The sequence below is a fragment of the Cnephaeus nilssonii genome, assembly GCF_951640355.1.
Source record: "Cnephaeus nilssonii genome assembly, chromosome: 1".
In the NCBI taxonomy this organism is placed as follows: domain Eukaryota; kingdom Metazoa; phylum Chordata; class Mammalia; order Chiroptera; family Vespertilionidae; genus Cnephaeus; species Cnephaeus nilssonii.
Genome location: NC_137072.1, coordinates 43,622,086 through 43,637,035, shown reverse-complemented (window position 1 = coordinate 43,637,035; position 14,950 = coordinate 43,622,086). Strand labels below are relative to the sequence as shown.

Here is a 14,950-nt window from a genome sequence, read left to right as displayed (position 1 = left end):
CACAATTTCCACAAAACAGGTATTAAACTATAGAAAGGAGCTGTGAGGCAGAAGAAAGAAGATAGTAATGAATAAAAAATAATACATTTTACTTCTTATCCAGCAACTTACTTCTTTGTAGTAGGGATGGGTTCTTGATGGACAGAATGAGATCTGTTCAGTTTTTTTTATCACCCCAGTTGCAATGTGGAGAGCATGGGTCAGGAGATGCTGTGGGTCTGGACTAATAGGTAGGTGGTGCTGGAGATGGAGCAGAGGGAACAAACTAAAGAGACACTAATGAAGTGCAGTTGTTAAGATGACACATTGAAGGGTCAAAGAGATGGAAGATTCAAGGGTTTGTTCATTGATTTTTTTTCAACAAATACTTAGTGAATATGACTATATGCCAGCAGTATGAGAGGTGCAGGGAATTCAGTGATGAGAAATCTTCAATACACTGAGTTTCTGATACCATAGTCGGCTGTCTGGTGGTGCATAGTGGTGGAAAAAAATTTGGAAAGCATTATTACTCATTCCTTACAGAATTCAGCAGTGAACAAACAATACCCGGAGAGACAAATATACTGATGTGATACCAGAAAGAAGATACCTGCTGTGTTTCAAAAAAGTGCTGTTTTTAAATTTTATTTTGATTACAAAAGTAATGTGCTTATTAAAGAAAAATTAGGAGATACATGCAGTTTCAAAGAAGGGAAAAATAATTTGCTATCTCATCATATAGATATTAATCACCTTGATGTCCCTTTAGACTTTTTCAGTGCACAATGCCTAGGAAATGCATACAATAACAAATGGACCAATACCCTACATATAATTTTATTGACTGATTTTTATCATTTTAAACCTATTATGAACCTTTGTCCTTTCCAGAAAATAAAAGTTGACCCTATCATTTTTAATGGTTGCATAGTATTTACTATATTGATTCAATTCATTTAATTAATCCCCTATTTTCAATATTTCAGAAATAACTGGTGATCAGGTGGAAATTTGTTTCACTAGTTTAAAAAAAAGTCTCTTAAAAATAATGTTTCTTGGGGCACACACTAATTCAGAACTACACATGAAGGGACTTTGGGAAATACAGTTCTAGTTTAGCTAAGTTGACACAATAAAAATACAAATCCACCACAATCTATCCCTTGTCAACTTGGTATCCATACATAACTTTTTAACCATATTTAACATAATTTTAAAATAAGGTCAATAGCAACAGCTTGCTTCCACTAACACAATGCAACTATTCCTCATATAACTGTAACATGCCCTCGCCAAAGAGAAAACAAAGTCCTATTATCCACTTTTAGCTAATAATCATTCCTATTCTAGATAACTTTGATACCCAGTAACTTTGCTCACATGATCATGGTTGTTATTTATACCAGTAACTACATTCTTCCACTACATATTCACTATTCCCTTTGCCCTCAGCAAAAATCTCAGCTGGTTGTGGTTCCTTCCCTGCTGGAGTGACCTACGCCTGAATTCCTGAAAGGTTTGAGCCATTTACAATCCTGCCCCTTTTGGGCCTTTGTAGTTGTCTATGGACTTTATCACAGAATGTGGGAGTACTAAGAGACACCTCAAGGAATCCTTCTATATTGTAGATGTACTCCTCTTTACTGCCATTTTGTAGTGGCAATCTAATTTTCCCTTGATCCTTAGCATCAATCCCCCTAGTCAATATGGTAACCCTTACTTGCTTTTTGATTCACTGGCATGAGAACAGTGAAGTGTCGAGGGGACAGTCTCACCTCTCAGTTTAATGGAATGAGTGATGTGCCCCTCAGTTGAAATAGTTCTCCCTTGAGGCTAAGGATTCTACACCAGTAGAATCCAAAGTTGTAGGGAAAAAATTTCACTAGTAGATCAATAGAAGTAACAATGAGAAGCACCATTCCCATTTTCTACATTTGATTCCTGGACTTGTGAATCCTGGTTCCAAGAGAAATAGCATCATTTGTTGATCACTGACTTTTAAAAATATTTTTTTTAATTGATTTCAGTGAGGTAGACAGAGGGAGAGAGAGATAGAAACATCAATGATGAGAGAGAATCATCAATAGGGCTGCCTCCTGCATGCCCTCTACTGGGGATGTGCCCTGACCTGGAATCAAACCTTGACCTCCTGGTTCATAGGTCGACTTCAACCACAGAGCCACGTCAGCCAGGCTGTATTGCAAAGTTTTATAAATATTTTTGTTATTATGGTATTTAAACAATTTCTCAATAATTGAGCCATTAATTAAACATGCAGACCCAATTCATGTCATCCTGTGAAAAACCAGGGGCTCAGTAACAAACCAACAAACAAAAAACATGAAAACATTGGCTCGATAAAATTATCAACTTGTTCTGGATTTATATAATCAGTCACTTTTAACTCTTACTTAAAAAAAAATTGACATGTGTAGAATCTTAAGAGAGTCTATAAAAAAGAAAAAGAAAACAAAACAAAAAACTTTTTAGGCCATCTAGTCCATCCTCAAAGACTAAGTCTTCATCATATATTTTCATCACTTGGATTGCGAATGTAGCCCAGGCGAAATAGCTGCCACTAGCGGTGGTAGCAATGGAATGGAGAAGTGGATGAATTAAAGATAATTTTGGTAGTAAAGACAAAAATACCCGCTGATATTTTGGGTGTGGAGAGCAACTAGGCTGATTTCAAGATTTTCTGTCTGCAAGATTTTAGCATTTACGAGATAGGAATGGCAAAGTAGGGGGACGACACGGGTAACTTAAAATGGTATTTTGGTCGCGTCAAGGTATCAGTCTTAGGCGTCCCTGTAGAGATGTCCTCTTGACACTTGTGATAGATTTGGATTGGATACTTAAAAATTTTTGAAACGATATTATTTTAGCAATTATTAATAACAATAATTATTATCACTATCACCACTAATACACTGGGAAGTAAAAGCTCAGCCACCTAGAGCTTTCTCAAGCTCTTGAAAAAAAAAAAGCTCATAAAAATGGCAGAGCTTTCCAAGCGTTCCCATTCATCCTCCAGCTCTGGGAACCTGGAACGCCCTGGTCCAATCAGCTCCCGAATCCTCAGCGTCAGCGCGTGGGCGGGTCAGAGGGATGGGGTTCCTCCGCTTCTCTGGCTGGGCCACGTCAGAAGCCGGGCAGGTCCTTGAAGGTACATAAGTTACCGTTCATTCATTATTTCCAATGGATTGAGACTATGACTCACATTTTTGTTTAAAAATATTCAATTACACTTAGGTTTAATATCTTGATTTCTGGTTCTTTTTGAAGTTTCTTATTTTCTTCTGTGACTGTGTAAACTGCCTGCGAGTGTTGCGGACCTGCCGTGTCCTCCTCCGCGCACGCGCCGGGGGAAGGGAGGACGGGTCCGTTTCCGGGTGGCGTGTGGGGGCTGGAGAGGAGCGCTGCTCTCGCCACCACCAACATGGAGAGTTTGTACCGGGTCCCGTTCCTAGTGCTGGAATGCCCCAACCTGAAGCTGAAGAAGCCGCCCTGGGTGCACATGCCCTCGGCCATGACGGTGTACGCTCTGGTGGTGGTGTCTTACTTCCTCATCACCGGAGGTAACTCGGGCTGGCCGGGGCTGCAGGCGCCGGGGCTGCAGGCGCCGAGGCGTGGAGCACCTCCCCGCCCCGGAGGCGTCTCACCCGCCGCCTCTCAGCTCGGGGCCGGCTGCGCTTCGCTCTGGACCTTTTCGGAGGGTGGAGGGAAGTTCTGGGGTCCCAGGTATTAACAGCCCAAAGGTTTATGTGCCCTCAGGCCCGGTCCTTCATCTTGACGCACCGGTGTTCTCACTCCCATTGCTTTTCTGCAGCCTCTTAGCCTAGGGATCCATCCAAATCGAATATATGTGTCACGGCCAAGTTGTTGCTTTTTTACTGATGGCCCTAGGTGGTTTGACCAAGTCTAGACTAGGAAAGTCTAATCTGGCCCATTTTACTGCCATTGTTGGTCAAGAGAGAGTGGGACTTTTATTCTTTTTTTTTTTTTTTGTCTTCGGTCCCTGGAACCTTGGAAGAGACTTGAGAATTCTCAAGTTTGTTAGCTCAGACCTAAGGGTTCAGTGTTGCTTTTTTTGTCCAGTTCAAAAATGAATGTGAATGCAATTTTCTAAAGCCACGCGTTTGTAAATATTTGGGTTTGGAGATAGACGTGTACTCAATAGAGCAGAAGTTGAGAATGTAAAGAATAAGGAAGATAGTATTGCTATTAAAAACTTGTGAATTGCTATATCGTGTTCTTTTCAAATACAGAAAGTTGCAAAAGGGGCGTGGCTCTGTGCAGTGGTGAGCTGGCAGTCCCGCTACAGCCTGTCCAGAGCCACCACCCACCCTTTCAAGCCACCATTCCGTCATTACTCGACTGTGCTGCTGCTAGATTTTGGGAAGTGGGGTACTTAATTTGGAAATGATAAAATTCAAGTCCTACAGGTTAGGGACAATAAAAGTGATTCTCTTGCCGAAACCGGTTTGTCTCAGTGGATAGAGCGTCAGCCTGCGGACTGAAGGGTCCCAGGTTCGATTCCGGTCAAGGGCATGTACATTGGTTGTGGGCACATCCCCAGTAGGAGGTGTGCAGGAGGCAGTTGATCGATGTTTCTCTCTGATCGATGTTTCTAACTATCTCTCTTCCTTCTTCTCTGTAAAAAATCAATAAAATATATTTTAGAAAAAAAGTGATTCTCTTTTTAAGTGAATGGTCAGGGACATCTTCATTTTCATAGATGTAAGAATAGTTGTACGGAAGAGGGAAGAATCTGCAACTATGAGGGCTTAGCTGAATATATCTTTGAATTACAACCTCCCCTCCCCCCCAGAGTACTGGCAGTTCACTTATCCTAGCCTTGTATTAGCATTAACATTTCTCAGCACTTTAATAGGTACTGTGTATTGAAATGAAACTTAATATGCATGTGGCTTTTTTTTTTTTTAAATAAGTAATAGCGTCTTCCTGGGCTTTTATTTGCTACTCTTTTACCTGTAACCCTACCTCCCTTGGAGCCAGAACCTGTGCTTGACTCCTCACAGTTTTCATTCTGGCTACCTTTTCCATGTTGATTGTTATAATGGGGAGATTCTCTGCCCCCACCCCTGGGGGAACGGCCAGGAGGTGTCTCATACAAGGAGTCGGTGTTGCCACTGGACAGGAGTCTCTTCAAACAACTGAGTGTACCTTTATAAATAAACAACATTTATTGCAGAGAAATATTCAGCAAGTAATGTATCGAGTCCCAGTTAAATTCCAGGCACCAGGAACTGGGGACAACAGTGAATGTAAAACAAACAAGGACCCTGCCCTCCTGAAGCTTATAATGTCATGGTTGAGATATGTTAAATATCACGTACTTTTTTTTTTACATTATTTTTTTTCATTGCAAAAATGTCACAAGTGCATTGAAGGAAAAGATCAAGAGGTTATGGAAAAATAATGGGAGTTGGGAATATTTACTTTGGAGTGTGGTTCCTGAGGAAATGGCAAGTTAGCCAAAATTTGATGAATTGGAGGAAAGGGTATGTATGCTGAGCAGAGGGAAGAATATGGACAGATATGGGGCCGAGAGACCAATTAGGTGGGTCTTGTCGTTGACTTAGAACAGACTAGGTTGGTGGGCAGTGGAGATGGAGGAAAATATAATGAGAGAGATTTTGGAAGTAGATTCAGTAGGTCTTGATGGAGTAATTGGATGTAGGGGGAGAATGAAGTGTGAAGGAATCTTTTTGGTGTCTGGTTTGAGTATCTTGAGTAGATGAAAGTATCATTTTTTGAGATCGAACAAATGAAGTCTTTTTTGGTGGAGAACGATGAACCGGAGCTCACTTTGGGATATATACTAGTTGGGCATCACCAACTATAATTAGTGGGATGTGTGCATTTACAGGTATGAGCAGCACTGAGAAAAGAGGTCTGTGTTGAAGTTGGGCAATAAGAAATGTTTTCTGAACTCCTCCCAAGTCCCTGTTCTTGGGGAACTTACATCTAATTCCAACGGTGCTAACATTATTTGATATGTGTTGGCACATTGAGAGTCATTAGCACGTGGAATTGAAAGCCCTGGCAAGGGATGAGTTCAATTCTGGAGAGAACGTAGAAAAAGAGGACAGTGGATCAAGCCCTAAGGAACTTCCAACACTTACTGGTTTTATAGAAGAAGAGGCTTGGATAGAGGTAGCAAGAAATCATGGACAAGAGGGTTACAAAGTAACTTTTGTAACATTTTTCCTTCCAAGAAAATGGAGTTAGAAAACGGGATCGAGTGCTGCTGGGAAAACTCCTAAGATGAGAACTGAAAAGTGGCCGTTGAATTAAGCAACATGAAGGTCATAGCAACCTTAGCAAGAGTGATAGCAGTGGTGACAGAAGCCGGATTGGAGTGAGTTGAAGAATGAAGGGTAGCCCTAGCTGATTTGGCTCTGTGGATAGAGCGTCGGCCTGCGGACTGAAGGATCCTGGGTTTGATTCCGGTCAAGGGCACATGACTGGGTTGTGGGTTCGATCCCCAGTGGGTGCGTGCAGGAGGCAGCCGATCAATTGTTCTCTCTCATCACTGATGTTTCTATCTCTCTCTCCCTCTCCCTTCCTCTCTGAAATCAATAAAAGTATATTTTTTAAAAAATGAAGGGTAAGTGAGGAAGGGGAGACAGCAAAATTGCCCCCCCCCCTTTTTTTTTTTAGAAGAAAGCCTGACTCCCTTTGAAAAAGGAAATACATAAATGGGATGTTAGCTAGGATGGTCTGGAGTCAAGGGAAGGTTGATGTAGGGAAAGACAGGTTGAAAATACAGGCGAGAGAAGAAATATCCAAAGGAACCAAGTCTGAGAAGGCAAGAGAGATGGACTTCTTCTAATTGGGAAGGGATTCTTCCTTGATCTGAGCTAGAGGGAAAGAGGTGAGGATACATGAGGGTACCGGTTTGTAGTTGGGGGAGGAGGAATTAGGGAATTCCACTATGATTGTTTTGTTTGTGGAGAGGGAGACAATCTGTGCTTAAGAAAAGCTGGGAGTGAGGATGCTGGAGAATCATGGAGAAAAACAGATGTTGACAATGGGAGATTCGGAAAACTTAAAATGTTGATAGATATTAAAATTAATGATCATGAGTCTTTAATGCTAATGGTGTGATTAAAAATGTTTCCTTGTTTTATATTTAAGCAAGAATATTTCTCTAGTAGCTCAATTTATAGAAACAAGTTTATGTGGAACATTTTCTTGAACTAAAATATAATCTTTAATGTTAAATCTCTTTTATTGTGGAGTCATACTTGAGTATTAGAAACAGTTACTGAATGAATTTCTTTTATGAAATAACTCTTAAAGATAATATTGTTTTACAAGTCATTCTAAAGTATTGAGTTGAATTTCTGAATGGTTTTATCTGAAGTTTAGGAGATTAGCTGGGCCTCATTTGATTATAATAGTATGTATCAAGACAGTCCTATGTACATATAAATTAACCTTTAGAGACAGACGAGAACTAATCCTATTTTAAAAATGAGTAATTCTCTAATCTATACTATTGCCTTTCGTATAGGAATAATTTATGATGTTATTGTTGAACCTCCAAGTGTTGGCTCTATGACTGATGAACATGGGCATCAAAGACCAGTAGCTTTCTTGGCATACAGGTAAGAGATACCTTTTTGAATGATTTGGTTGCTGGGCCATGCCTGCTTATTTAAAAATAATAGTGAAGCCTATGGAATCCATTTGTATTTAGACATTAGCTGTTTTAAAATGCTAAATTTAGAAATGGCAGGAAGTGAGCAGGAGTAAGAGAAGTATATTACCTATTCATTTATTAGGAAATAACAATGATATGATCACTTATTTAAAGGAGGATATCAGTTTAAAATACATTTGTAGACTGTTCTGGGAATCAGCAAACCAGTTTGTAAGTAATGTAAGTAAAGCTTTATTGGAACTAGGTGTGCCCATTTGTTTGTATACCATCTGTGGCTCCTTTCAAACTACAGTGGTAAGTGTGGCACAAACCATATGGCCTGTACTGTACTATCTGGCCACTTAAATATATATTTCTAAATAAGAAACACAATTTTTGAGACCTGGGAGTTCCTTTTCAGCAATGAAACACCGTTCTAATGTGGTTTGGTTCACTTGAGCAATGCTTATTGTATTGCTTTTTATAATCCACTTGTTAATTGTCTACTTAAACATAGCTATATATTTGTATTTATACCTTACAAATGGTATCCTTTGCATAGGATATTCTTGGAAAGATGATTGTGGTTCTCTGGGGAGGGGATCCAGATGACAGGCGATCTTGGTAGGGAAACGTTTCACAGTGTCTTCATTTGTGCTATTTGAATTTTGAACTTGGTGCATGTATTGCGTTTTCAATTAAAGCAATTAGTTAACAAAAAATATGTACCTTCTTTGCATATTCCATGTAGAAATCATCCCTTTAACAGAGAAATTTGCTTTTGGGGGTCCATGAACCCAAAAAAAGCAGATACAGATAATATACAAAAATTTGCATATAATTATAGGGATTTATAGATCACTGGGAATACATGTGGGGTTCATGGAGTCTTAGTTAAGAACACCTGCTTTTAAATTTTTCCCTTTGAAACTAAAGGTATATTAATTATTATAAAACCTTTTAAGACACATTTCTAACCAGTTCAAAATTAATTTGAAATCAATAGAAATTTAAATAGCATAACTTTTAAAAGCTAAAGTTCTGGGTAAAGGATTCATATACATATAATTGGCTTTTTAAGCTAATAATTATAATGTGAGTACTGATTTTCATAGACAGTAGTGTTAGTTGAGGTTCTAAAACTCTTTGAACATATGTTCCATGAAGACAGCATTTTGTCTGTTTTATTCATTGTTATAGCCCAAGAATCTAAAATAGTACTTGATATATAATAGGCTCTCAATTAAGTATTTGTTGAAATGCATATCCAGAAATGTAGTAAAATAGTTGTAAGGGTAAGAATAAAAAATTAGCACAAAAATGTTTTAGCAGAAACGAGAATTTCAATTTAAGGAAAAAATAATTTGTTTTTCGGGGAATTTTCAAATTTTGCTGTGGTCTTTCTTTTTCAGAGTAAATGGACAATATATTATGGAAGGACTCGCATCCAGCTTCCTGTTTACAATGGGAGGTTTAGGTTTCATAATCCTAGACCGATCCAATGCTCCCAACATTCCAAAACTCAATAGGTTTCTTCTTCTATTCATTGGATTCGTCTGTGTCCTATTGAGTTTTTTCATGGCTAGAGTATTCATGAGAATGAAACTGCCGTAAGTTATTAAGTACTTTGTGTAATCAGCAACTTACGTTGCAAATTGGTAAAATAATTACCTAGATCACATAAAATTACAGATTTAATTTAACCCATTTTGACATGAAAATTCTGAGAATAAAAAAAAAATGTAACTTTCTCAAGGTTATAGCTATAGTTAATAGCAAAATTGAGACGAATAGGTCTTCCTGATTGCTATCTTCATGCATGTTCATGAGAAAATTTAGTTATTTTGCTGTAGCATCACTGACCACTGTTTCTCTAAAGTGATTTTGGGTTAGTTTATAACATATGGGATTTTAGTAGTATGGTGATAGTAGGGAATATTTTCAAGACATTAATTGCTGCTGCTTTTTAGTATTAGTATGAGGAAAACTCAATAAGCCTTAGCTGGGAAAGGGGAGTTGCCTCTCTATAAAGATAGGAAAAGGATTTTACTTATATACTAGTATATATCATTTTCATTCAGAAAATTTAGAATAAAGATAAATTTGTTGTATGGCAACTTTGATAATTCCATTTGAGATCACTAATTTGAGATGTAGACAAGTATAATCATATTTTCCTATATTTGATTTCACCTATGGAACTTTTCAAGTTTCAACTATACTGATTTCTTAGAACTGATATCCCCTTATTTATTTATTTTTCCTAAAGAATAGTTTATTGATTTTTTTTAGAGAGAGAGGAAGGGAGAGGGAGAGACACATCGATGTGAAAGAAACTTCGGTCAGTTGCCTCCCATATACACCCCAACCCGCAACCTCGGTATATGCCCTGACTCGGAATTGAACTTGCAACCTTTTGGTGTGTGGGATGATGTTCCAACAAACTTAGCCACCCGGCCAGGGCTTATTATAAGAGAGAATAAAGGGATAGGAATGTGTTTGAATTTCACAAGTTTACTTATTCTCTGGCTTAACCTGTGCATTAACTGTAGCACATCTGGGGGAGAATGGACAGACTTTCCCTGAGAAAGTTAGAAGTACTTATCCTGCACTGGTGTTCCCATCTTAGCCTTTTAGGACGGGAAAAGAGAGCAGTGTTCTTTGACAGCTGAATATCGGTGTGGCCATATAACTCCCTCAGACTCCTCTGCCAGTGGCTCCTGTTTCTATCCAAGGGAAACAATTTTGGCCATTGGCTAAATTGTATGAAGACTTACTAGTAGGTGCTTAAGCCTCTTCTTTTTGCTCCTCTTTTTTATGTCCCTGTTGGAAAAGGTGTACTGGAAGAGTATATGGAAGAGGCTAGAGTTTTCCATAGCAAAACAAGAAAAAAGGAGGCTCCCGAGAGGATAAGGAGACTATTAAAAATTAACAACCAAAACAGAAGGAACCTTTGGAGACACAGCAGAACAAAAGTGGGCTGCTGCCCACAGAACCAGACTTGTTCTCATCCTACCTGTGCTTCCCATTCTTCCTATGGTTTCAGGTCCTCTCCTTAGGATGAGTGTGTTTTTCTTTTAGCTCAGGCATTTGACTTTCAGAATAATAGAGCTATTGACTGCTTACTAAAATACTTTTATAAGTATTGTAAAGCTGTATAAAATAGACTAAATAGATACTATTTTATGATTGAAGACAAAAGGCCTGCTTTGCTCAGACTAGTAAAAATTGCCATTTTAGAAATTTGAACTAGTGTTTATTAAGCCTGATGAGAAAAGCTAGGGGGCCCCTGAGTAAATATTAAGATCATGGGATCAGTTCAGAAAATAAATTTTTCTAAAGGTAGAAAATGGGGGAGGGGGAGGCTTGAAAAATAACAATCTATAATAATAAAAGTGTAATATGCTAATTAGACTGGACAGTCGAACGGCCTTCCGGATGTCCTTCTGGATGAAGCTGCGGCAGAGGCAGTTAGGGGTGATCAGGCAGGCAGGCAGGCAAGCAGTTAGGAGTGATCAGGCAGGCAGACGAGTCATTATGGGTGATCAGGCAGGCAGGCAAAGTGGTTAGGGGCGATCAGACAGGCAGGCGAGTGGTTAGGGGCGATCAGGCAGGCAGGCAGGCGAGTGGTTAGGAGCCAGCAGTCCCGAATTGCCAGAGGAATGATGTCCGGCAGTCGGACATCCCTTGAGGGGTCCTGGATTGCGAGAGGGTGCAGGTCGGGCTGAGGGACCACCTCCCCCCCTGTGCATGAATTTCATGCACTGGGCCTCTAGTGTAATAATATTTTACTTAACATCATTTAGGGACTAGGATGATGCATATATATGATTCTTCCATATTAGTGAAATTTAATCCTATATTCTCTCTCTCCCCTCCCTGCCCTCCCTCCATCTATAAAATCAGTAAAAAAAACAAAACAAAACATACAAACATATCTTTGGGTTGGACTATGTATTTTTGGCAGCTTGAACAAGGATTTGTCCATTTAAGTACTCTTTTTAAAAAATATATATTTTTATTTCAGAGAGGAAGGGAGAGGGAGAGAGAGATAGAAACATCAATGATGAGAGAGAATCATTGATCGGCTGCCTTCTGCACGCTCCACACTGGGGATCAAGCCCGCAACCTGGGCATGTGCCCTGACCGGGAATTGAACCCTGACCTCCTGGTTCATAGGTCGATGCTCAACCACTGAGCCATGCCGGTTGGGCTAAGTACTCTTTTCCATCTGAATTTGGATTGAAAATAATCCATGGATTTATAATGCATAAGCATAGGTCACACACTAGTTACAAGGAAGAATGCCACAACATATAACTGTATCAAGAAATCGATGTCCAAAAGTGTGTGCTTACCTGTCAGTATGTGCAGATGACAGGCAGCTGTCCCTAAAGAGTCCTCAGTATGTCAGGACTGCCAAGTGTAGGCTACCTGTTGAGTAACCTCTGCTGGTGCAGATATTAGTGCATACTTCCTTACAATCTTGAACACTTCTTTCTTGTGAAGTTTAGGTCCTTAAAGTACACTTATTGTGAAGTATCAGGCATTATAGTAGCAGTATTGAGTCCTCAATGTTAATATACGTATATCCTAAAAGTCTTTTTATTTTTTATTTTAGTTTTTTTTCTTGGTGGGGGATGTGGGTGAGTAGTATTGGGTTGTATTGGAGTTATTGCAAAGGTGGTTGTATGTGTGAGATATAAGTTCTCTCTGTACTCTGAGTTTGGATTGGCCAGGCTGATACAGCAGGAAAGGAAGGGAAAATGAGCTCTAGGGAGATCGCATTGGCTGCACGTAGATCTAGGCTCAAGAGAGTCCAGAAGCTGGAATAGAGGAAAATCACAGTCTGAGTATCTGCTATGTGCCAGGCATTGTAGTGGATCTCAATCCTATGAAGGGTTTTGATTCCTTACCTTATAGATAAAGAGACTTAATTCAGAACTAATAATAGCTAACATCATCAAGAACTTAATTACATGAGTAGTATTTACCATAGGAGTGTTATAGGGTCCAAAGGAGAGAATTTCTGAAGGCATCCGTGAAGACAGGGTCTATTAATCCTTTCCTAATGTGGCTAGCTTTATCTAGTCTCTCCCCCTCCCCCCTCCTCAGTCTTGCAGGTCCTTACTAATAGGTTGCAAAGATTAATTGCAAAGGGAAAAGTTCGGAACTTTAGAAAACCAAACTTAATGCTTAAATTTAAAAGGGATTCCAGGCCTAAGTTGTACATTTAGTAAAAGGATCTTCTGTTTGATCCGCATGAAGTTCAGTCTGCTCAACAGCTGCAGCTTAAACCCTTCCCTGCTGTCCAGACATTTCCCGATGAGCAGAGGTGCAGGCCCACACTTCCGCACTGTTTCTCGATGGTTTAGGGCTCACTTCCCAGGTGTGAGTAGCTCCTGATCCTCCTGCCTTCTCCTTTGGTAATATTAGGGTTTTTAGAAAATCAAAACCAGCTTCTTTCCATTAAAAGGTTTATGATTTTTGTTACACTTGAGAAAGTCCAAAGAAAATTGATCCTGATTCTTTAATTTTTACATAATTTTTACATAACATTTTCTTTTATTTACTCTTCCCCCCCCCCATTTTGTGTTGTTTAGCGTATTGGTTTGTAACTTTATCCTTTGAGGAGGAAGAGTAATGGAACTGAGGCCCAGTAAAATATTGGCGGCAGGGGGGCGGGGGGCAGATAATGAACTAAAAACCATAAAAAGGAATCACGATTATATATATAAAAGCCTAAAATTCAAATTGTTCCCTCGGGAGTTCAATCACTCGCTATGACGTGTGCTGACCACCAGGGGGCGACGCAGAACAAAGGGAGGCCCTGGCTGACAGCCAGAAGGCTCTGATCGGCCCTGATCGCTGGCCAGGCCTAGGGACCCTACCCGTGCACAAATTTCATGCACCAGACCTCTAGTATTTTCAGATTATTCATTTGATTCATCATAAAAATTGTTGGGGCATTTTGAAATGTTGCTCCCTTTTCACTTTTTGTGTTTATAAATTTTGTTTCTGTAGGGGCTATCTGATGGGTTAGCGTGCCTTTTGAGAAGAAATCTGTGGATACTGGATTTGTTCCTGATAATGAAGTTTTAAAGGTGGTACCAAAACTCTGCTATGAAATACGGAAAAGAATAAAAAGCAGCAGAAAAGAAGCATCTAGTAGGAAACATGGAAACATATTAAAGCTCGGACTAGAATATCTTCTTGGTATCAAAGAGACAAGCTTATACAGTGTTTTTTCCTGCTGACCTACACTGACATACCAAGGTTAAGTGGCATTTTCTTCTCAGTTTTTAATTTAAAGAAAATATACTTCATTTCTACACCTATAATATTGAATAGAGTAATTATTTTTTACAACCATCTTAACATTATTTTGGAGATGACATTTCTGACTTTCAGAAATGAATGTATATTCAGGAAGCGAGATCCCATAAGCTGGGAACTGTGGACAGCTGACCAGTTTTACCTGTGGTGCTTTGCCTTTAAACAGAGTGTGTGATAGCAGCACATTATTTCAGATGTGTATGTAAGACTGTTTCCTGAACAATAAGGTGTATGAAAGGAGCAAAAATAAAGAATTTTTCTAATTAACACCTTTTATATTTGTTTTTTAATTGATGATATTAACCTTTTGGACTATAATTATTCAGTCCCATTGTGTGATTTTAGCTACTGATGGTGGTTTAAAGTCTCAACATATAGTTGGCAGGATGCCCTATGAGATAGCAGCTTCACATTTCCTATACATATTCAAGCTGGGACTGCATGTCTGTATCAGAATTGTTGGAAATGTGATGCGTTAGATGAACATTCCCTTCAGCCTTTCATTTTTACTAACACACATTTGAGCACATCTGAAAATCATCTCTATACCAATGTGGTTTTTCTGCTAGCCAGGCCTTAGTTCTCCCCGACTGGCCATGAACTTCTCTAGTGGCTCAGTTCTTATCCTAAAATCTTTAAGATTACAGGAAAGTTTTCTTCCAGGTAAATTTTTTTTTTTCTAATTCCAAGAGTGATCTAAAAAGTAGCTGTTAATTAAATTAAGAAGGATTCATTTATTCAAAAAATGTTTTGAATATCTATTATATGCCAGCCAACACTGAGGATTATTGGACTCAATAAGATAAAGGCTCTCTCCTGATAGAGGGAAGAGAAGATAAAGTCTTATAGGGAAGCCAGATAATCAAAAGATAAAAATGTTTATAAAATGTCAGATACTGATAAATGCTACAAAAATCAAGCAAGGTAAGTTAATAGTTTGTACTGTAGTGATGAGAGATG

At 39.1% G+C, this 14,950-nt stretch overlaps 1 protein-coding gene across 1 annotated transcript; it reads left to right on the top strand.

The window, feature by feature from the left end:
- The first annotated feature begins 3,359 nt into the window (after nt 1-3,359).
- OSTC (oligosaccharyltransferase complex non-catalytic subunit) lies at nt 3,360-14,269 on the top strand. Its single transcript, XM_079775475.1, has 4 exons — nt 3,360-3,560; nt 7,526-7,619; nt 9,067-9,264; nt 13,679-14,269. Exons 1-4 carry the CDS (start codon nt 3,422-3,424, stop codon nt 13,695-13,697), a joined length of 450 nt encoding a protein of 149 aa, XP_079631601.1. The 5' UTR covers nt 3,360-3,421; the 3' UTR covers nt 13,698-14,269.
- Nucleotides 14,270-14,950: the final 681 nt, after the last annotated feature.

Excerpts from the sequence above, each read along its gene's own strand:
- OSTC (XM_079775475.1), top strand. The coding sequence starts at position 3,422 with ATGGAGAGTTTGTACCGGGTCCCGTTCCTAGTGCTGGAATGCCCCAAC. Across the intron at positions 3,561-7,525 it reads TTACTTCCTCATCACCGGAG|GAATAATTTATGATGTTATT; the intron begins GTAACTCGGGCT and ends CCTTTCGTATAG. Across the intron at positions 7,620-9,066 it reads GTAGCTTTCTTGGCATACAG|AGTAAATGGACAATATATTA; the intron begins GTAAGAGATACC and ends TTTCTTTTTCAG.